Raw genomic sequence first — 20988 nt, 5'->3', positions numbered from 1 at the left:
ATGTGCTGAAGGACACAGGGGTTGGTGTGGGGGAGGGCCTTGGCCCCTGTGTAGTTTCTCCTCTGTGGGAAACCCCCGTTGCCCTAATGCAGGGCAGATGATTGGAGTACCGTTGTCTGGGTTTGGGAGGACCTGGCTGAGCTGATCAAGATCACCTGTCAGGATGACAGAAGGCTATCTCCGAGCCAGAGCCAGCCCCAGAACTAGGGTGGCCCCGAGGCTGCTGGGTTTTGCAGCGTCTTTGCTGATCCGTCTCTCTCCTCCTGAGAACTGCGATCGATACCCTGCACCGCCTCTTCCCAAACCCTGGCTGGACCCTGACTCCATCCATCATTTTGGTTTCTTTTTCTAATGAATATTTTCTCTGCTACAAGGGCTGCTACTGAAGCCTTCGCATAGGAAGATTTCTCATCAGATTTGTCATTTTCCTTGCTAAGGCCTGGAAAGTACCTTAATCATCCACCTCTTTCTTCTCCGCAGCTGTTAACATTTTATTCCCATCCTCACACAAGAGACAAAAGTCTTCCATCTCATTAGAAAAGAAATACTAATCCTCTTTTTTCCTCCTCCACCCCTCACACTTTACCCTATATCCCTTTAGCTAAGAGGAAACCAGGTGTGAGAGCAAATAAGTCAAGGTCTATGAATTCAGAACCTCAGACTTTCATCCAGGGAAGGTTTAAGTACTTCAAAAATAATATTTGAGGGTCTTAACCAGACATCCATGGATGATGCCTAGGGCGCCCAGTAACCTGGTGAAATTGAATGTAAAATCATGCTCAAGTGCATTTTTCTAGGGAATGTTAATGTAGAATGCAATTGTCTGGGGGGTGGGTAGAGGTGCAAGTTTGTTCAGCAAGAAACCTTATAGTAAAGAGGAAAGCATATGGCCCTCAACTCATGACAGGAAGCTTGTTTGGGTCACAGATGGTAGGAAAGCAAATGGAAACAGCATTGTGGAAGTCACTATCTCTCGCCTTTTGAGTTTGCTCCAGATTTGCTAACAAGTCAGTTGCTTTGGACTAATTGGGTGCCACCAGAAGAGGCAGTGTCACCAGACTGGGGCCTGCCAGGAACAACTGCTCATCCAGCAGACTCTATTGCTTGGGGTGCAGAGTGGAGGGGAGTGGAATGTTATCTTGGTAGAAATGTTGATATCTGTCCAAGAACTTAAAGCAAGGGAGAGAAAGAGGGGAGAAAAATTCCCAGAAGGGCTCCAGTCTTGGCTCCTTCATGGCAAATGCTTGCAGCACTGTTTATTCAAATGTGTAATAACAAGCACCAGAAAACAACATGCAACATTCTCCCCCCACCCCTGACCTGCAATCCCAGAAGTAGGAGACCTATGACCACAATGTTGAAGGGAACTCATGTTCAGGAAAGGTTTAAGGTGGGCATTCTGGCAGGGCCAGATTCTACCAGGGCAAAGGGCAAGTGCCCTGCCTTTTGGCCTCCTGCAGTATCTGGAGAAACCAGACACCTTCTGCTACCTCAGGCCCCAATAGGCAAAGCAGTGATACCAGCCCTGGTTGGAGGACATATGACTCCTATAAGGACAACCCTGTCCTTGGCACTTGGCCCAGGCAGCCCTCTGGAGGTAATGAAGTGAACTGGCCTCTTAGGGTGGCCATGGAGAGAGAGAGAGGCCATAGTCTCTTCTGGCCAAGAAGAGCCAGCCTCTTTAGGAGAAGGAAGAGCCTTCTCTGCTGCAGGGAGAATTCTGGGATTCCTCTGCAGGAGTGAATACCTACCCCTTTACCGAGCTGAAGGGCATTGCTACCTTCAGTCCCCAAATGAGAGTACTTTATCCATCACATTTCAAATAAATTATAAATATGGACACAATCCAAATAATAGAAGTAGTAGAAGCTGCTCACAGACCCCCACAGGGGCCAGCCTGAAGAAAAATGAAGGTCACCCCTTTATTCTCTGTGTCTCTGGCCATGTAGGCGAAACTGTCTCCCCTTGTCCTGGAGTAACTATGGGTACAACTCAGGGCAGAGAGTTTCATATTTAGAAACATTCTCATCCCCATCTTCTTTCCTCCCTCCTCAAACCCCTTCCCAACATCTAAAAAATGAAAACAAATTGCTGAAGGACTCTGGAGCTTTGAGGGATATAAATCTCACACTTTTCCCCATCGAGTGGGAAAACTCTGACCCAAAGAGGAAATAATTGGCCCTAAGTCAAAGGTGCTGACCCCCAGGTACTCCAATAATGCACATGTTACTATGGGTGGCATTGAGGAAGGTGAGGAGGTTGAAGGGGGTTAACTTAGTCCTGAGGACAGACTGGCATAGGACACATTCACCTTTGGGATGCTAAGCGGGCCAGTTGGCACTGGATTGGAAAATGGTTGAATTCTTCTCTCTTCATCCTTCCCTGAGCAGTCCGATGACTGGGGCAGATTGAAGTGTTCTGAGTGGGTAAGAAGTAGATGACCCTTGCCCAGTTAGCATTCGCTGGCCTTGGAGTCTAGAGAGGGACTGAGGAGGTATCAGGAAAAGGAGACACACCAAAGACAAATATGGAACTGGGTCCCAAAGTGAAGAAGCACCAATAGCATCAGGCTGCCCTGGACTGGGGAGGGGATAGACCCTGGCAAAATGAGGAAGCAGGGGAGGATGGGAAGACAACGGAGAGGGCACATCCTTTTGTAAAGATGAGAAGGGGGAAGTATGAGAGAAGGACTATATAAGGAACCAGGGAGAAACAAGCAAAGAGTAAGGGGGAAATGGGCCCATCCATCCATGTCCTGGGGCTCTGGGGCAACTCAGCCTCATGATGTCCTTCTGGCCCTTCCAGAGCCCCTATCTTGCTGCACAGGAATGAAAGGAAGGCCTGGACAGACTTCAAAAAGGATCTCGAATGCCTCAGACCCAAGAGGCAGGGGAAGGGAGGTGAACCGGGTGGTTGGGTGAGGGGGCCTGAAATGGAGATGCTCCTAAGCCCTTCATCTTGTGTCCCAAGTGTGAGATGAGACCAAGCCCAAGAAGGACAGGAAGGAAGGTAAAATTTTCTAAGGTAAGTATAGTTTAGAGTGCTGGTGGAAAGTGCCCCACCCTGGGGGTCAGAGGACCAAGGGGATAAAAGAAACTATTTCTGTCCCAAGTTTCCTGGCAAGTTTTTTCCTCAAGTTGCAATTCAGTTGCCATTTATCTGCTCCCATTGAGTTCAGGCTTCATCTAGACCCTCTAAGGGCCCTTTTTTAGGCTACTGTGCCTCCCTGGTTCACACATGGTGGGCTCTGTGGGCAAAGAGAAGCTAGAGAAGAGTGGGAAGCACATTGGACTCTGGGAAGGCTGGAAATCAGTCAGTACACAAGAAGCACTGAGCTCCTGCCATCTGGGGCTCCAGCAAGAGGAGGGATAGGAAGCCATGGGGTGGGCTGCCCAGGTTTCCAATAGCTGACGTCTGCCCATCTGTAGTCCCAAAGCTCAAAGCCTAGAATGATGGGGGAAGGGAGTTGGAGGAGGAAGAGGGAGGTCCTGGGAGCTGTTGGTGTTGAAGAGGTGCTGTCCAGTTCAGGAGTAGCCAGGCGGGGACTGTTTACTGCTTCTCCACTGCTCCCTGCTCAGCTGCACTCTCCTGGCTGGGGCCCTGGCCCTGGTCCTGGCCCTGGCCCTGCCCGTGCCACGGGGTCTCCTTGAACACAAACCAACAGTTCCCGGCCCACAGGAAGAAGTTGATAAAGCCGAAGAGCTGCAAAGGACATCAGGGGAGTATGTGAGAATAGTAGGGGAGGGATAGTATGAGAACAGGGAGTGGGGAGTTCCTGTGTTGGTGTAAGAAGCTCAGAGGACTAGAAAGACTAAGCAAGCTGGGTATAGAAGTAGGATTCAACGCGATCTCCCGTTAAGGGATTTCCTGGCAACTCTATCCACAGCATGCACCCAAGATGTAGCTTGGTCACTAGCCCAATCCTGCTGGTAAAGAGGTTATCATGCAAAGCATAGCAAGGATCCAGTAGTCAGGGGCCAGCAGGGCTTCCCACAGCAATACCAGGGGCCTGCCTGGAATACCTTCTGTTGGGTGAGTTTGACTGGAGCTGTCCAAGGTGCTTCTTCCCTAGGACCAGGGACTCAGCCAGGGCTACATTCAATATTTGTTTAAAATGTTTTAAAAACCTAACAGCAGGAAGTATTTAGGAGAAGGTGTACTGATGTTTGCAATTGACTTTGAAATGCATTAAAAATGGATTGATGAGAGAAGGTGGATAGGTAAATAATAAAGCAAGTCTAATACAATGTTAATGGGAGAGCCTAGGGGGTGAGCATCTGGGTGTTCACCATAAAATTCCTTCAAGTTTAATGTATATGTGAAATTTTCTGCAATAAAATGTTGGGGGGGGGATCTGTGAGTGGAGTTCCAGTATGTTCCAGAAGCTCCCTGATGTGCCAGTCATGAAACATTTCAGTTATGGGCCTTGATGAGGTCAGAGACATTTTCAGAGAGGATCTGAGATAGCTAAGGTGATGGCTCAGGCACTTTCCAGCTGATGTGAGCATATTTCAATGTTTTAGCAACTAGGATGACCAAATGCATGCCTATTGGCTGAATGCATCCCTGTCCTCAAATCCCTTTTCTGTGTGGGGGTCCAAGCAATGAAGAGGCCTTTCTCACTCTGGGTCTCCTTAAGAGCTCTGAACCAGCCACAGCCCTAAGCTCCCTCTTCATATGTTCAATGTGCACCCATACACAGCATGAAACAGGCAGGAGGGATGGGAGGTAGTCATGAGGACATGCCTAGAGGTGGGGAATGGGAGTGGCTCTTGGTTCCCCCATCCCAACATGCCTTCCCAGGATCAGCATCAGGTGCAGGTGGGCACTAACTGTAAGAGCAGGGGACATCAGCCCTGGGGACCCCTCTCTGTTCCTCTTAGAACCTGCCAGCTGGGACAGGCCTGGGCAGCTGGGATAGTGCTGCTTCCCCTAGGCCCCATCAGTGGCCACAGGTCTCACCACGGAGATGTTGGCCAGTCCCATGGAGGGTGTGGCCCCAGCACTGCACACTGCTTCCTCTCCATGGCACACAGACATTGCTGCAGTCAGGCTGGATGGCCGTGTGGCACCTTTGACATCAGTCAGGCCCTTGCCCCAGGCAGCAGCAGCTACCAGCCAGAAGAAGGTGAAGGAGACGGTCACACAGAAGTCCTGGGAGAAGCAGAGAGTTGGGAATACACTCAGAAAGTCCCCATGATTCCCTAGTGTTTTTTCTCTCTTGACATGATACTCTAGAATCCTGGGGTCTTGGGATATCTGCCTCTTCCTGTCCTACCTGACACCTATAGCCCCAGGGGGTCCAGATGGTCCTAAGAAATCTGTGGGCTGGGGTTGTGGCTGGGGTAGAGCACTTGCCTTGCATGCACAAGGCCCTGGGTTTGAGCCTCAGCACCACATAAAAATAAATAAATAAAAATAAAGATATTGTGTCCACCTACAACTAAAAAAAATATTAAAAAAAAAAAAAGAGAAAGAAATCTGTTCACTGCCACCAAAGTAGTCATGCCTCTCAGGCTGCCCTATCTACATCCTCAGAACTAAAGTCAGACAACAAGGTGCTGAGGCTGGTCAGCCTCACCTCAAAACCCAAGTTATCTAAACTCCCTATTTTTTTAATATTTATTTTTTTTTTGGTTGTAGTTGGACACAGTACCTTTGTTTTTATTTATTTATTTTTATGTGTTGCTGAGGATGGAACCCAGGGCTTTGCATGCGCTAGGTAAGCGCTTTACTGCTGAGCCACAACCCCAAGCCTAAACTCCTTATTCTTTATCCCCAACTTTTCCTTTGATCACCCTTACTCATCTAGAAGTAGTGGCAGAGGCAGATTTGGGAAATGGAGTTCTCTAACGTATGGCTTCTACCTTCATAACTGGAATAAGGAGAAAGTAAAGAGAATAATTAATACTAATAACAGCTAACACTTACAGTGGTTAACTATGTACCAGATATTTTACATACTTTCTTATTCCCCCACCCCCAGAAAAAAAAAAACTAAAAAGCAGGTATTATTTCATCCACATTTATAGATGAGGGAACTGAGATTTTGAGAGGCTGAGTAATTTATCTAAGGCTACACAGTGACTGAAGCCATGAAGAGACTGTGCTGGGATTTGAACCCAAGCAGCCTAACTCCAAAGTCTGCTTATTTATACTGCTCTTGTGCTTTCTGTCAGTGGAAGGAAGCTATGGGAGGTTGGTAGAGGCAGAGGTTCCACATTTAGGTCTTGGGCCCAGAGAAGCTACTATGTTTGTCCATCCCTTGCCTCCATCCCTCTGGCCCATTCTCACTCACCACTAGCGGGAAGCGCTTGTTCTCCGTATAGAGGTTGTGGAAGCGCAGGTAGAGAACTAGGGCAGCCATGGTATAGAAGAAGGAAAAGATGCCAAGGGTCACAAAGAACTCAGCAGGGGCAGAGAAGTCCCCCATGAGGTGCATGGTCTTGGAGGTGGATTCATCATCACAGAGAGGCATCTCATACTGGACCCGGTGCAACCTGCAGATGGTAGGAGAGGCCATCTTGAGCTCAGGTAACCAGCTTTCTCCATGCTCCAGGAAGGGTCCTGGGTTAGTTCTCACCCTGGGACTATTACAGAGTGAAGAAAGGTGTGGAACAGTACTTCTGGAGGGAAACTTGCAGTCAAAGCAGGAGCTTCCCTACAGTTTCATTCAAGTCCTACCTCCCCCTGGACTGCCATCCTACGCTCATCCACCTGCCCAGATATGGTGAACATGTGGTTCCAAGAAGTCAGGGCCTTTAAGGTCACAACCACAATATATAATCCATCTATTTCTGGTAGCCAAACCACTAGGTAAATCAGCTGCTTTCTGCTCCTGGGAAAATACAGGGTCACAGTGACCAAGCTCAGGTTTGAATCACCCATTCTCAGGCCTTACTTAGCTTCCTAATTTGAGTATCTTGGACAAAACAAAGAGAAAAACACAACATTTTATATACAGGAGACAATCTAAGTTGGGTCCCAAAAACTAGACATTTCTTAAAAAGGTGAGCCCTGTCTCCATTCTCTTCTGAACACTTACTCACCCCTTCTCTAAGCTCTCAAATAATCCAGGAAAGAATACTCTTCTCTACCTCCTGGATAAGATATGCCTCCTTGTTTTCTGGTGGTACCAGAAAGAACTAACAAGCTTCCTTACTTCGAAGCAGAAAGGGGGCTTCTGAGGCTCAGAGAGAGCTGTTCAACTTTCTCAGACTCCTTCCAATGCCTGGGGGTTTTCTGCATGCACTTTATGACCCCCTATTGGTTGGCCACGGACTGGAACATAATAACGATGATCTATTTGTGTTTCCCTTATGTTTTCCTCTGGTCAGTTTGTCTGAGATCACTGAAGGGTGGAACGGACCTAAGTCTTATAATTCTGTTGGAATCTGGATTGGCACACAACAAGTGGTCTTTAGATTTCTGGAGGAGGAAGAGACAAAGCAGGTCCTGCTGATCTCGTGAGAGAGTCTGTGCTGGGTCATAACCCATTTCTGCTCACCTGAAGGGATAGCCGAACAAAACAATGATGGAGCTCACGTCCTTGGCTTCGTTGTTGCAGCGAACTGTTGCTCCTGTCTCCCCGCTGTAGGAGCCGCAGGACCCGAAGGCGAAAATAGCAAAGAGCTGAGAGAGAGTGAAGCCCCTTTAAAAATCAGAAAGCCTCATGTGGCCAAGGTGAAGAACCACCCTCTGTCTCCAGCAGATACTGAGGGGCCAGGGAGTGAGATTCCCTTTAATCTTGTTCCTCCTGGGCAGGGATTCATGGCTACCATGGTTTTTCAGTTCAGGGTGTAATATTCATCATACAGGGTAGTGGACCAGATAGCAAATGAATTAAATTAGACTTTGAGTGGTGTCTAGGAAATGGATCCTCTCCAGGTCTCCTCATTGGGCATGACACTGGGGACCAGGGGCAGCCTCTTCAAGATGAGAAGTAACACCAGAACCTCTGTAATTCCAGCTATTGGAAACTTCCTCTCAAAAGTTTTCTCTTAATTTTTCTCCCAAGGGAGAGGCACCCTGTGAAATGGATTCCTCTGCACCAACGCAGATCAGGCATGCCTGCAGTGCTTTTCATTTCTCCTTTAGCCAGTCAAAGAATCTTCCCCTTACCTTGTTGCTAACTTCCAGCGATTTCCTGCCCCAGAGGAGATACCGTGTAGCTGGAGGGGACAACTTCTACCAAGCTTTTCCATGGAACTACCATCCTAACTCCTCTTCCCCGAAAGCACCTTTCCTTCCAGCGACAGTGCTGGCTGGCCCAGTGCTGACTGTCCTGGCTAGAGACCAAAGAAAAGTACCCTCCACTTGCCTTATCAGCCTCTGCTATTTTCCCACTGGAGTTTCTCTTTGTAACCTGTTGATGCTGCCATTTCTCAGTGTTAAAAAGCAGAGGCGTTCCAGACCACTTGAACTGTTTTCTTCTCTACCTTTCATCACATTTGACTACCTCTTGTATTGAGCAAAATGAAATTGTCTCATTCTGTGATTCTCACATTTCTTTCCAGGAAATACCCTTTGATTAGAAAAGGAGGTGGAGTCTCTTATTCTCCCACATCAGTTGCTCAGTCCCAGTTTCCTGTGCCCGTATCTTTGATTTGTTCACAGTATCATCTTTCTTATTAAGCAGTGAACTTATTCTGTGAATTGTTCATTTTCTGTACGTTTCTCTATGACTCAATGTCTTGGTCATTAAAGGACCTAGAAAACAACTAATCTACACTCCAGTCCTGCATCCAGAGTAGAATTGCACATTATTTTGCTAATGCCTATTGACGTTGTGAAATAAAAAGAGACCTGAACTAGGAGTCTGAAAATCTGGGTTCTAGTTGTAGCTCTGTTGCTAATTAGCCAGGTGACTCCACTGTCTGAGTCATAGTTTCTTCATCTGTAAAATGAGGCATTTGGAGGTAATCTAGAGGCTTTTCCCAGCTCTGAAATTCTCTCACTCTCTGAGGGTAATGCTATCAGTGTGCTCTTGGCTGGATTTGCCAACAGCTGTGCTCTGCCCTTGGGTGGTGTCGGGTGCCACTACCCCGCCTTGCACAGCCTGGCCCAGCAGAACTCCATGCTGGAGCCACTGACTTCTCTCTTAAGGTCATAACGTTCACCTCTGTTTTCAGGAGACTTGCTCTAGACAAATGAGAATTGTCTCCATTGGTAAAGATAATCAGGAAAGGAGATAAGTGTAATATCTCTGCAGTGCCTATATAACCCCCACTCCTGAATTAAACTATGCAGGCTGCAGTAGAGCCCTGCTTGCTCACCTCCCTGACAGAACTGGAGAGAAGTCACTGGAACCCTCTGCATCGTTACCCTTCACATACTCAAAGTTGCCTCCCAGGCATAACAATAAAACTCCCTAGCTCTTCCTCAGAGGAATTCTCTCATCTTTGTGGGCTCTGTGGCTTTCTGATTCCCTGAGGAAGTTTCTTTATTTCTCTTAGCTTCTGGTGCCCAGAAATGGACACAATTAGGGTGTCATATTCTAGGAAGGGCAGCACAGTTGGATATAATTTTACCCATTGGCAGTTAGTCAGTGAATGGCTCCTCATAGAAAGTGTGCAGGTATTCCTAACTTGAGAGAGTGAGTGGTCAGTTATGGAGCCTTCTCTTCACGAGCCCTCTCTTGACAGGCACTGTTGAACATCGACAGGAAGATGACATTTCTCAAGCATCTACTTTGTACCAGGCAGGCTCTGTTCTAGATACTACTAGTGAACAGAAGAGAAAAAAAAAATGAATCTGTCCTCATTGGAGCTCATGCTCTAGAACCTACCCACAATGGTAGCCACTAGCCAAGGCTATGTAAATTAATTAACATAAAACTAAATTTTACATTCAGTTGTTTGATCATGCCAGCCATATTTCAAGGGCTCAGTAGGCACATTCGGCTAGCAGGTACTGCAGTCATCAGCACAGATTATAGAACTTTTCCATCATCATTGAAAATTCTCCTATGTCAAGACGATAACCTCAAGGTTCTGAAACTTCTAAGCCCTGCTCTCTGATTCTTCAAAGGGCAAAATATACCCATAAGAACTTTACTGTTAATGCTTTGCTTTTCTGATTCTTTGAAACTTAGGAATCTAAACATCTTCCATGATGGCTTTTTTACTTACCAGAATATTTGTTTGTTAGTGCTAGGGACCTAACTCAGGGCCTGTGCGTGCTAGCTGTAGAGCTATGTACCTAGCCCCAAGAACACGTCTAAATATGAACTCACAGTCAGATGGTGGCAGATACAGTGTGCTATATGAACGGATGATGGGAAAATCTGAGAATGATCATAGATCATAGAGCAGCAGAACAAAAAGGGTCTCAGAGATTATTAAGCTCAACAGTATCATTTCACAAAGATGGAAACTGAAGACCCCCAAAATAAGATGATTTTCTCTAAGTCACATTAGCTGATGTAAGAGCCAGGTTATGAATTTACATCCCCTTTCCAGTGCTCTTCCTATGTCATTCATTTATTCATCCAACACTTATTGAGCATTCATTTATTCATCCAACACTTACTGAGCATCTATCTACCTTGTGCCAGGTGCTCGAGATACAAAAATGAGTAAGACCTGGCTTCTATTATCAATAATTCATGTTAAGAAGGGAATGTCATGTTAAAACAAGCAAAACCCAGCACCATAGTTATTAAAGCTAAGGTAGAAGCCAGGTGCAGTGGTACCTGCATGTAATCCCAGTGACTATAATCGAAGGGAGACTGAGAATTTAGTGAGACCCTATCTCAAAATAAAAAATTAAAAGGGCTGAGGATGTCTCTCAGTGGTAAAGTACCCCTAGGTTAAATCCGTAGTACCAAGGAAGGAAGGAAGGAAGGAGGGAGGGAGGGAGGGAAGGAAGGAGAGAGGGGAAGGAAGGAAGGAAGGAAGGAAAAAAGAAAAGAAAAAGGAAAGGAGGCTAAAGGAGAGATCTTTACTGTGTGTGGTGGGGATTACAAGGAGAGAGGAGACGTACCCCGGGCTGCAGAAGCATGGAAAAACACCCTCACCCAGCCCATGGCTCCTAATACTCCATCTTTCTGCTTCAGATTTGCTTCCTTCCTTAACTGTTCAGGGAACTAAGCCCAAGGAAGAAGAGGGTGACAACTGAAACAACCCTGTCACCATGCACAAGGCTCTGAGAGCAACCTGATCACAAAGAACAGCAGCCAAAGATGGAGGCTCTGAGACAGGGGGATTTCTGGAATTCTGGTGCCAACCAGTTTTCCTTCTCTTGGACTTGCATTGCTCCTCCTGCCTCCGTGTCTCTTTTATAAAGACGTTGGAATAACTTTTCCCAGGTGTGGGTTTTTTGTTTTGTTTTTTTTTTTGTACTGTGGATTGGATCCAGAGGTGCTCCAACATCAAGCTATTCCCAGCCCTTTTTTATTTTTTATTTCCATACAGGGTCCCCCTGAGTTGCCCAACTGACCTTGAACTTGTGATCCTCCTGCCTCAGGCTCCCGAGTCACTGGGATTGCAGGTGTGCACCACTGCATCCAGCCAACCTTCCCAGTTAAAGGATGAGGTTGTACTTTGGACTTCCTTGCTGGTCAGAGAAAACCAACAGTCCAGAGAACACCAACATCATCAGTGCAAAGCATAGAAGGCAAGTTCTTTCCCCCAAATCCTCCACCATAATCATCCTATTGGTTTGATGAACTCTGATGATGTCCTTTCAAATCCTCCACAGTGACTGAAATAACTCCATTACAGACACCTCAGAGTCAAGTAAATTACTTTGGCATCCCAAAGGTGAAATTTTCATTAGGAGGACACTCTCAGTTAAAAGTAATATAACTTATTTATAAGCAAATGAGAATAATGACTGAGTCATCTAGAGATCTTTTGGACCTTGCCATCAAACTGAGGATTTGGCAGTGACATTTGAATAATCTCACTAAAGGACAAGACTAGTTGGGCAGTCTGCACAGGGGAGAAAATAGGGAAAGGCGGAGGTTCGGGAATAAAATATCTCCTGGAGTGCCTGGCTCACTAGGTTCACTAAGCATCACAGAAATTGTCTTTTGTAATCTTCCCAGTGAGCCTATAAGACAAGTCTCATTTACATTCAAGGAAAATGAGACCCATAAAAATTTCATCTCTTATCCAAATTTCTAGGACTACAAGCACAGGATACCAAATTTAAGCCAAAGCCCAACTGACCTTAATGTCTGCCTTAAAAACAAATATAAACAAAAAACCTACTTCTCCAATAACTGGTCTATGCTCGGGTAGATTTAGTGAGATTCTTAGAATTAGAATTGAGGTGAGAATAATTTCTGAATTTTAAAGACATTCTAACATAAGCTCCTGACTCATAAAAGAATTACATCACTTTTTCCTCTCAAGAATTCCAGTAAAACCTTTGCTTTTTGATAATAATGACTATAAAAGTTTTCAATTACCATTACCATAATGGCAAGATTTGTGTTTTAGTTTTTCTTCCTCTAGTCAGGAGTACTTTATCCCACCAAGCAAAAAAAGAAAAAAGGGTGAAAAAAAACCAAATGACATTTTCACTGTTGTTTCTGTGCTGGTTCCTGTGAACTTTCATGTGAGCTCATCTGCAAAAATGCAAAGCAAGTGAAACTTGTGCCCTGAATTTATGCTACCCAGGATAGCATTAAAACCAAATCATGTCTCCTTATGATTCTACACTGTGAATGATGACTAGTTTAGAGTTTGTTCTCCACCCAGGACCCTTGAGTTTAGCAATGTGAGAGAAAGGGATCTCTGTTTTGTAGTTGAAGGGTTTTTTTTTTTTTTAAGTTGAAGATCATAAACATCAAACTGGTATTACTTGGTAGGGCAACAGCACTGACCCTAGGAGAACACTGGATTATTTCCCTAGGAATTGCTCTGTCCAGCCTTTATAGAAATGTGGTGGGGGGCTGAGGCTGTAACTCAGTAGCAGGGCAATTGCCTAGCATGTGTGAGGCACTGGGTTTGATCCTTAGCACCACATAAAAATAAACAAACAAAACAAGGCATTCTGTCCATCTATAACTACAAAAGAAAATTAAAAAAAAAAAAAAAAGAAGAAATGTGGTAGGTACAGCAGGCTGTAGGGACAGGAGTGAAGAAGGTTGCTTTTCAGAATCCCCCCAGGGAAGGCAAGTCCATAATCCAATAACTTCATTATTCCTTCATCCCTTGATAGTCTGTCTTCAAATTTCCATTAGATCCATTTTGTCAAGTTTTATGATAAAATTGTACTCTTACATTTCAGTTAGGTTCTGCTCCTATGGATGGCTCTTAATGGCTCTCTGACTTCTGGATGACTTCTGGATGCCAGTCACTCAGAGCATAAATATTCTTATATGGGCCCCTCTGGTATTCAAGTGGTGGGTCAGAACAGGGAAGTGGCAGGAGGTCGAAGAACTCAATCAGCAGTTGGTCCCACTGTACTTGAGGCAGTAAGGAAAGTGGGAAGTTCCCACGAAGTCCCAGAGTCTATACTTGGGAACTCCCCAGGCTGGCCTATAGCCCTAATTAGGAGTCTCAGATATCCAGAGATAATCCCAAATACACTATTGCCTCTGAATTTCAGATTTGACGATTTTTATCTATGATTTAGTAGTTAGTGACACAGTGCTAATTCCTGTCTCCAGAGAGTTTAAAGCCCTTTAGAACACAATCCTCCTGAGTATTAATGGTAATTTATTCCCTAGCTGAATGCTGTGCTGAAAGTGTATTAATTAAGTTATTCATACACCACTTGGTGTGTGGATTGTTTAACTTAAAACCTCTTCTGCAGTAGTGCACTAAATGCCCTCCCCCCAACAAGTCTTTATGATTTGAAAAAGTGCCTGCATCTCTCCACATTCCTAACTTAAATCCAGGAGGCCTGGGGCACTGGGAAGAGCAAAGAGCATAAGTACCAGTGAAGAAATGAGGTGGTATTTCCACTAGATCAAACCACTTGAAGAAATTGAGGACCTGGGCAAAGGTCGTAGGGTAAATCTATCTAGGGTTACATTTTAGCACACCAAGCAATTTAAAGCTTAAGAGGACCCTGAGGATGGTCAGATCCACATTTGACCAATGTTGGGAACTGAAGTCCAGAGAAGTGACTTGCCCAAGGTTGTGCAGCTGGAAACACAGATCCAGGCCTGGAATCCAGATTTCCAGCTTCCCAGATCTGTGTTCTCATTGTACATACTACATTTTGGTTATATTGTCATTTTTATTCTGTCATAATTTTGTTCTTTTGTTTATTCTCAGGGCTGGTGAGTTCCATTCATTCATTCATTCACTTCCTCACTCTATTACAAAACCCCAGATTCCTCTAGTGACCTCAACAGGAAATCCCGAGCTGGGAGCCTGTCCTTGAGTCCACTCCAAGGATCTTCCAGGTCCTGGTGGGTTTGGGGCAGGTTTCCATAGCGCCTCTCCTTCCCTCCTTTGCCCTCTGAAACTTCTCTGGTGGTGAAGAGCGGATCTCATCCCCCTTGTCCTCCTCCTCCTCCCGCCCGCTACCGAGGAGTGGTATGTGCAGGATCAGAGTTCTGGAAAGGTTACACCCGGGTCCTGTCGCCCGAGTGAAATGTGAGCGCCTTGGGCAAAGGTTCCTTGCACATAGAAGGACCGAATCCGGGACTCCGCATGCCTGGCTCCTCACCCTCCTACCACTGAGTGCTGGACAAGCATCCCCAGCCCGCCCCTCCCCCGCCCACCTGTCACCGCCCCCCACCCTTCCGCAGTGGCCTGGCTGCTTCACCTCCCCAGCCCCCACCAGAGCCACATTGCTTCAGGTCGTCGTCACAGTCCAAGCTCCCGAAATAGCCCGGGGCTGGGGCAGAGACTCACCCACTGGAGAACTTTGATGAAGCCCAGTGGCTCCTCCAGCCGTCGCCAGCGCAGCCCCACCAGCAGGCGGTCCACCTGCGAAGACAGAGCCAGCTAGCTGTCAAGGCGGTGGGGAGACAAGAGAAGACACTAGTCCCTCTCCTCCTCCTCCTACTACACAGGGGCAGAGGGTGGAATGAGAGTCAGGGCCGACAGTTAGGTGGAGGGGATCGGTGGCAGAGCCCAGGGGCGCTCGGGAAGTACCTGCTGGCGCGGCGACTTGTCCGCTGTGCGGCTGGGGCTCTCCGCCGACGACATGCTGGCGCAGCAGGACTGGAGCGCAGCGCGGGGGCTCGGCTCCCTCGCAGGGAGGCTGCGGGAACAGCGGTGGAGTCGGGGGCTGCTCACTCGCGGCCGTCGGCGGGCCGGGATCCAGGCTGGCGGGGTGGGTAGCGGGGGCGCTGCTGCACGCGCTGGTCTAGGCTGTGGCCGCTGCTCTGCCCCGCCGATGCAGAAAGCCCCCGAGTCCGATTCAAACTTCTGTCAAACTCGCAGGCGAACTTGGCAGGGGAGTCACGTGGCGTGCGCTCCCGAATCCTGCTCCCGCCCCCTTTGATCCCCTTTCTCGGTGGCCAAACTCCTTAAAGGGACCTGTGGCCTCTGTGGACAGTTCGGCCTCGAAAGGGCTCAGGTTCTTTGCCAGAAGCCTTCAGGGCCGGACCCCATCGAAACACCACGGTCACGAGCAACACCACGGCGAAAATCTGGAGCGCGCTGGGACGCACCGGCTCCTAGTTTATCTTTCCGGGGTTTTTCTGGATTCGGAATTGCTCTGCCCTGGTTTTTCTCCTCTTCCAAACCTTAATATCTAGAACTTGAAGGATTTTCACTAGGCATTTTTAGTGCTTATTATTAACATGCCTCTTGCTTCCAAAATTTTTACGGAGTCAGTACAGAAGGAAAAAAAGCACTAGAATTTAAACTGCCCACTTTATATTCTAAGTTAGCATTGTTTTATTATTATTTTTACCAACAAAAAGCATTTGTGTTTTAGTGATTTAAAAATTGTTAATCTTTAAAAAATATGAACCAAATGTTCTTTAAAATAGCCAATGCTATCTAAACGAAAAGAAAGTCTTTGAAATCGGAGCAAAGATTGAAGTTTTGTTGAAAAGTTAACAGAGTTGAATTTTGATTGATTTAAAAATAGGTCTTGTTTTCTGAAAGTGTTCAACAGGAGCCCCGCGTGAGCAGTTGTGAAAATTACACATTCGATTAACGGGAGTGTAAAGTGTAAGTAGTAAAAGGTTAAGTGGTTTGTCTAAGGACGCTGAGCGGGTCAGTGGGCGGTGGCCAGAGAATAGAACCTGCCTGCTCTTCTTATCTGACTTGTAAATATGTATCCATTCTTGGAAGACCCCCCATGCCCACCTCCATCACTTCAGAATGAATGCTTTTTGGACAAACGCTTGGCTATCATTTGTGCAATTCATTCCCCCATTGAATTAAGTGCCTTCCCAAAGTTGGGAATGAGTAGGAGAAGCAGGCAGCTCAGGCTGGGATGGGGCCACCTGGGGTTGAAGGAAACTTCTCCTGTGGATTTCCATGAAAATCTAGGATAAAAATCAAACAGCTTAGCTCCCAGTTCAGTTCTTAATAAATTCTTCTGTTGGCTTATATTCCTGTTCTATGGACTAGAAATAATAATTTCTGTCCCATTTACTTCATAAGACCATCTTGAAGATTAAGTGATGTTATGTAAATACCTACACTACACAAATATAAAATATGTATTACTGAGGTCGACAATAATATGCATATACAATACAACACAATCAGAAAAGAATCAGAATATCGCAGCATAAATCCACATACCCACCTACCACCTTATTCAACTTTAACAATTTGCCTTTCCATTTGCCTCAAATCCATTCTTCTTCTTTTTTTTTTTTTTAGGGGGGAGGGCGTACTGGGGATTGAACTCAGGTGTACTCTGCTACTGAGCCACATCCCCAGCCCCATTTTTAAATTTTATTTAGAGACAGGGTCTCACTGAGTTGCTTAGTGCCTCACATTTGCTGAGGCTGGGTTTGAACTCAAGAGCCTCCTGCCTCAGCCTCCCAAACCTCTGGGATTACAGGCATGTGCCACAGTGCCCGGTCTCAAATCCATTCTTTTCTTTTCTTAATATTGTAGGTGGACACAATATCTTTATTTTATTTGCATGTGGTGCTGAGAATCAAACCCAGTGTCTCACGCATGCTAGGCAAGCCCTTTACCTCTGAGCCACAGCCACAACCTGTCCTCAAATCCATTATTAAAAAAGAAATAAAAATTGCATGCAAAATCAAAGTCCTGTTTGTACCTCTAATAATTCTCTCCTCCTTCTTCCTCCTCAGATACAACCACTATTCTATTCTTAATTTGTTTTTTTGTCAGTTCCTTGTATGTTTTAATGCTTTTTCTTGTTGTGTAAGACTGTATCTAGAGACAATACATAGTCTCCAGACATAGTAATGTTTTTCAAATTGTTTTAAACTTTAGCTAAATAAGATCATGCTTTAGATAATGTTCTTCAACTGCTTGTTACTTCATATTGTGTTAATGACAGTCATCTAGCCTGACACTTATAGCTTTGGTTTGTTCATTTTAGCTATATAAATTCAACTGCATAAGCTAGGTGTGGTGACAGGCCTGTAATCCCAAAGGCTCAGGAGGCTTGAGGTGATTACAAGCTCAAAGCCAGTCTCAGCAATTTAGGAGGCTCTAAGCAACTAAGTGAGACAATGTTTCAAAATAAAACATTGAAAAATGGTCTTAGGATATGGCTCAGTGGTTAAGAGCCCCTGGGTTGAATCCCTGGTACAAAACAAAAAAAATTCAACTATTGGGGCTGGGGATGTGGCTCAAGCGGTAGGGCGCTCGCCTGGCATGCGCGGGGCGCAGGGTTCCATCCTCAGCACCACATAAAAATAAAATAAAGATGTTGTGTCCACTGAAAACTAAAAAATAAATATTAAAAAATTCTCTCTCTATCTATATATCTATATATCTATATCTATATCTATATATAGATATATCTATCTATCTATCTATCTATATATATATATATAGAGAGAGAGAGAGAGTATATTTACTTATTGTCATATTGATGGGCATTTGAGTTGTTTCCAAATATCCACTCTGATAAACAGAATTGGGGTGAATGTATGTGTGTGTGTGTGTGTATGTGTGTGTGTGTGTGTGTGTATGTATGTATGTATATATATACACATACATACTTGGGTACATGTGCATGAGTTTCTACACTCCACTGAATTTCTAATGTGTGTGTGGAGTGTGGGGTGTTTAAATATAAACCCTGATAGGAAATATTTTCTTATACTGACCCATTATAAAAACTGAAACAAAAAGTTAAAAAAAAAACATTTTCTATTCCATTTTGTTAAAAAAAATCTAGTCTAGAGTTAATAAATACAGGCCTCCTTTGTAAATAAAAAAAAGAAAGAAAGAAAAAATATACAAATTCTTAATACAAAATTAGTAACCAGGTTTCAGAAGAGAGGGGCATGAAGCTTTAGTCTCATTACTTTCAAGCTTAATATTCCTGTGGGATCTTTTTTTTTTTTTTAGTTGTTGATGGACCTTTGTTTTATTTATTTATTATTATGTGGTGTCGGAAATTGAACCCAATACCTCACACATGCTAGGAAAGTGCTCTACCACTGAGCTACAACCCCAGCCTCTTTGTGGGTATTTTATTCACAATTGGTATTGTTTTGTTTGTTTACTTATTTATTTGTTTGTTTATTTTGGTACCAGGAATTGAACTCAACCACTGAGCCACATCCCCAGCCCTATTTTGTATTTTATTTAGAAACAGGTTCTCACTGCATTGCTTAGTGCCGCAGCCAGGCTGGCTGGGCAAACTAACCAGGGGGTGACGAACGACTTGTGTAGATTGATACAGCAGGAGTAGGAGCCGTTTATTGCAGGACAGGAGCAGTATTTATACATTCCACATAGCTTATCTAATTAGCATAAACTCGATACAGCACTGAACCAATAAGAAATCTCCACACTTAATGGCTCGCTTTTGTTACTTCTCAAACCACTCCCTCTGGCATTTTGCCAGGCACCATCCAGACTTGTTTACGAACTCTAACATTCCCCTGGCTAAATGCCAGGTGTTATTTTGACTTGTTTACAGACTCTAACATTTCCCCCTTTTGTTTAATTTAAATAACGACCATAGTGGTTTTTAGAGAAACACCATAAATAACCTGCTACAAACAGAAAGGGAGGATACAAAATGCCACAATACCAAGCCACTTGATGGCTCCATGCAAGAAGCCCTTGGAAAAATTATACCAGCAATGACACTGTTAGCAAAGATACCGAGTTACAATTTGTTATAGATTACAGTTTGTTGTCTCAGTCCAGGTAAAGCAGTGTCTCAAATAGATTAACTCACAGTCCAGGTAAGTTCTGCAGGAAGCTAGCTTAAATCACAGTCCAGGTAAGTTCTGCAGGCAGCTAGCTTAAGTTCACAGTTCAGGTAAGTTCTGCAGGCAGCTAGCTTAAGTTCACAGTTCAGGTAAGTTCTGCAGGCAGCTAGCTTGATCCGAAGTCTCGTCCGGTTCTCAGCTGAAGTCTCGTCCGGTTTTCAGCAACACTGGAAATTCTTCCACCTTGGTCTTTATCGGCACTGGGACGAAGGCATGAACTCCGGATGGCTAAAGAAAATCCTGTAGCATTCAACTAAGAAAACAACCTTCTGAACAATTTAGTACATTATCTCAAGGTTTTTTTTTGCATTTGAAATAAGCATTAATAGTGTTCATTACTCATCAGCTTCCAGGTGTGGGAGAACCATTGTAGCTTAGTTATTGGCATTGAAAATGACCAAACATCAGGGACACCAGTAGCAGTCTTTTGCCGGCTTAGCGTCCTGGGCAGCCCCAGATGGCCCTGGGGAGTGTCCCGGACTCAAACTGCTACTGGGCACAGGGAGCAAGAGCCTGCGAGACTGTGCCTCCAGGTCAGGTCTAGATTTGGGCTCGCGGCAGTGGAAGAGCCAGCTCCCCGGCCAGGTGGCGGGGAAGGGCCAGTCGCCGCCGCCTCTTGGAAAATCCTTGCTGCGCTGTGACCGGCTTGCACACTCGGCAGCCGCCTCTCCGCTTCACACACCCTCCGGTAACGAAAAGTATTTAGTAATAGCCTTTTGCTGCAACTTTTTTCCTGATAATCCTTCTTCTTCTGAACTTTCTTTTTCTTTCTGACTAGAGTTCTTGGGATCTTATCAACACATGCCCTAACTATTCTTGGTTCCACTGGGGTGCCTTCTTCCCTTAGTAATTTACTTCTCACCACTTCCATATTTTCATCACAAAGACAATACAATATACTTAGACAAAACAAGACACAAACATACTGTATCAATCTTCTCCATTTTCTTAAAATGATCATTTTTCCTCTTGCCCTATCTGCCTAGGGACGAGCAGATTGCTCCCGTCCTATCTATGGACGGGCAGCTTTTTTTTTTTCGTCACTTACCCCCGAGTGTCCCGGGGCTCCCCGTAACGGGCCACCATCTGCCGCAGTCCAGCTGCAGCAGAATAATCAGGAGGGGTGACGAATAACTTGTGTACGTTGATACAGCAGGAGTAGGAGCCGTTTATTGCAGGACAGGAGCAGTATTTATACATTCCACATAGCTTATCTAATTAGCATAAACTCGATACAGCACTGAACCAATAAGAAATCTCCACACTTAATGGCTCGCTTTTGTTACTTCTCAAACCACTCCCTCTGGCATTTTGCCAGGCACCATCCAGACTTGTTTACGAACTCTAACATTCCCCTGGCTAAATGCCAGGTGTTATTTTGACTTGTTTACAGACTCTGACAGCTTAGTGCCTTGCCATTGCTGAGGTGGGCTTTCAACAAGCGATTCTCCTGCTTCAGCCTCCAGAGCCTCTGGGATTAAAGGTGTGCACCACTGTTTTATTATTTTTAACAAAATACTTCTGTATGTTAGTGATTTAAAAGTTATTAATATTTAAAAATATAAACTCAATCTCCTTTAACATAGATTATACCATTTAAATAGTGAAAAGGAATTTTGAGGAACTGTGGGTTCAAAGATTGTAGTTCAGACACACTGAATTGAGTTGGTAATTCTCAAATC

The 20988-nt window shown here is 45.1% G+C and overlaps 1 protein-coding gene and 1 long non-coding RNA gene across 2 annotated transcripts; both read right to left on the bottom strand.

Annotated features, from left to right (window-relative positions):
* Window positions 1–1222: 1222 nt before the first annotated feature.
* Window positions 1223–15354, bottom strand: Sypl2 (synaptophysin like 2). Its single transcript, XM_027922079.2, has 6 exons — window positions 15063–15354; window positions 14820–14894; window positions 7508–7632; window positions 6299–6500; window positions 4963–5154; window positions 1223–3702 (listed from the first exon to the last, which is right to left on the bottom strand). The coding sequence occupies exons 1-6, from the start codon at window positions 15114–15116 to the stop codon at window positions 3550–3552; spliced, it is 801 nt and encodes a 266-aa protein (XP_027777880.1). The 5' UTR covers window positions 15117–15354; the 3' UTR covers window positions 1223–3549.
* A 3409-nt stretch (window positions 15355–18763) lies between these two features.
* Window positions 18764–20683, bottom strand: LOC139707475 (uncharacterized). The gene is made up of 2 exons (XR_011709034.1): window positions 20355–20683; window positions 18764–19559 (listed from the first exon to the last, which is right to left on the bottom strand). It is a non-coding gene; the product is annotated as an uncharacterized lncRNA (long non-coding RNA).
* Window positions 20684–20988: the final 305 nt, after the last annotated feature.

Source organism: Marmota flaviventris, chromosome 10 (assembly GCF_047511675.1).
Source record: "Marmota flaviventris isolate mMarFla1 chromosome 10, mMarFla1.hap1, whole genome shotgun sequence".
Taxonomy (NCBI): domain Eukaryota; kingdom Metazoa; phylum Chordata; class Mammalia; order Rodentia; family Sciuridae; genus Marmota; species Marmota flaviventris.
The sequence above is the reverse complement of the archived record's forward strand: the minus strand, read 5'-3'. Positions and strand labels throughout refer to the sequence as shown.

Bases quoted from the DNA above. Each gene is read 5' to 3' on its own strand.
- Sypl2 (XM_027922079.2), bottom strand. From the start codon at position 15,116: ATGTCGTCGGCGGAGAGCCCCAGCCGCACAGCGGACAAGTCGCCGCGC. The intron at 7,633-14,819 runs GTGAGTCTCTGC...ACTCTCTCTCAG, and splicing joins TCATCAAAGTTCTCCAGTGG to CTCTTTGCTATTTTCGCCTT. The intron at 6,501-7,507 runs GTGAGCAGAAAT...TACCATCTGCAG, and splicing joins TTGTTCGGCTATCCCTTCAG to GTTGCACCGGGTCCAGTATG.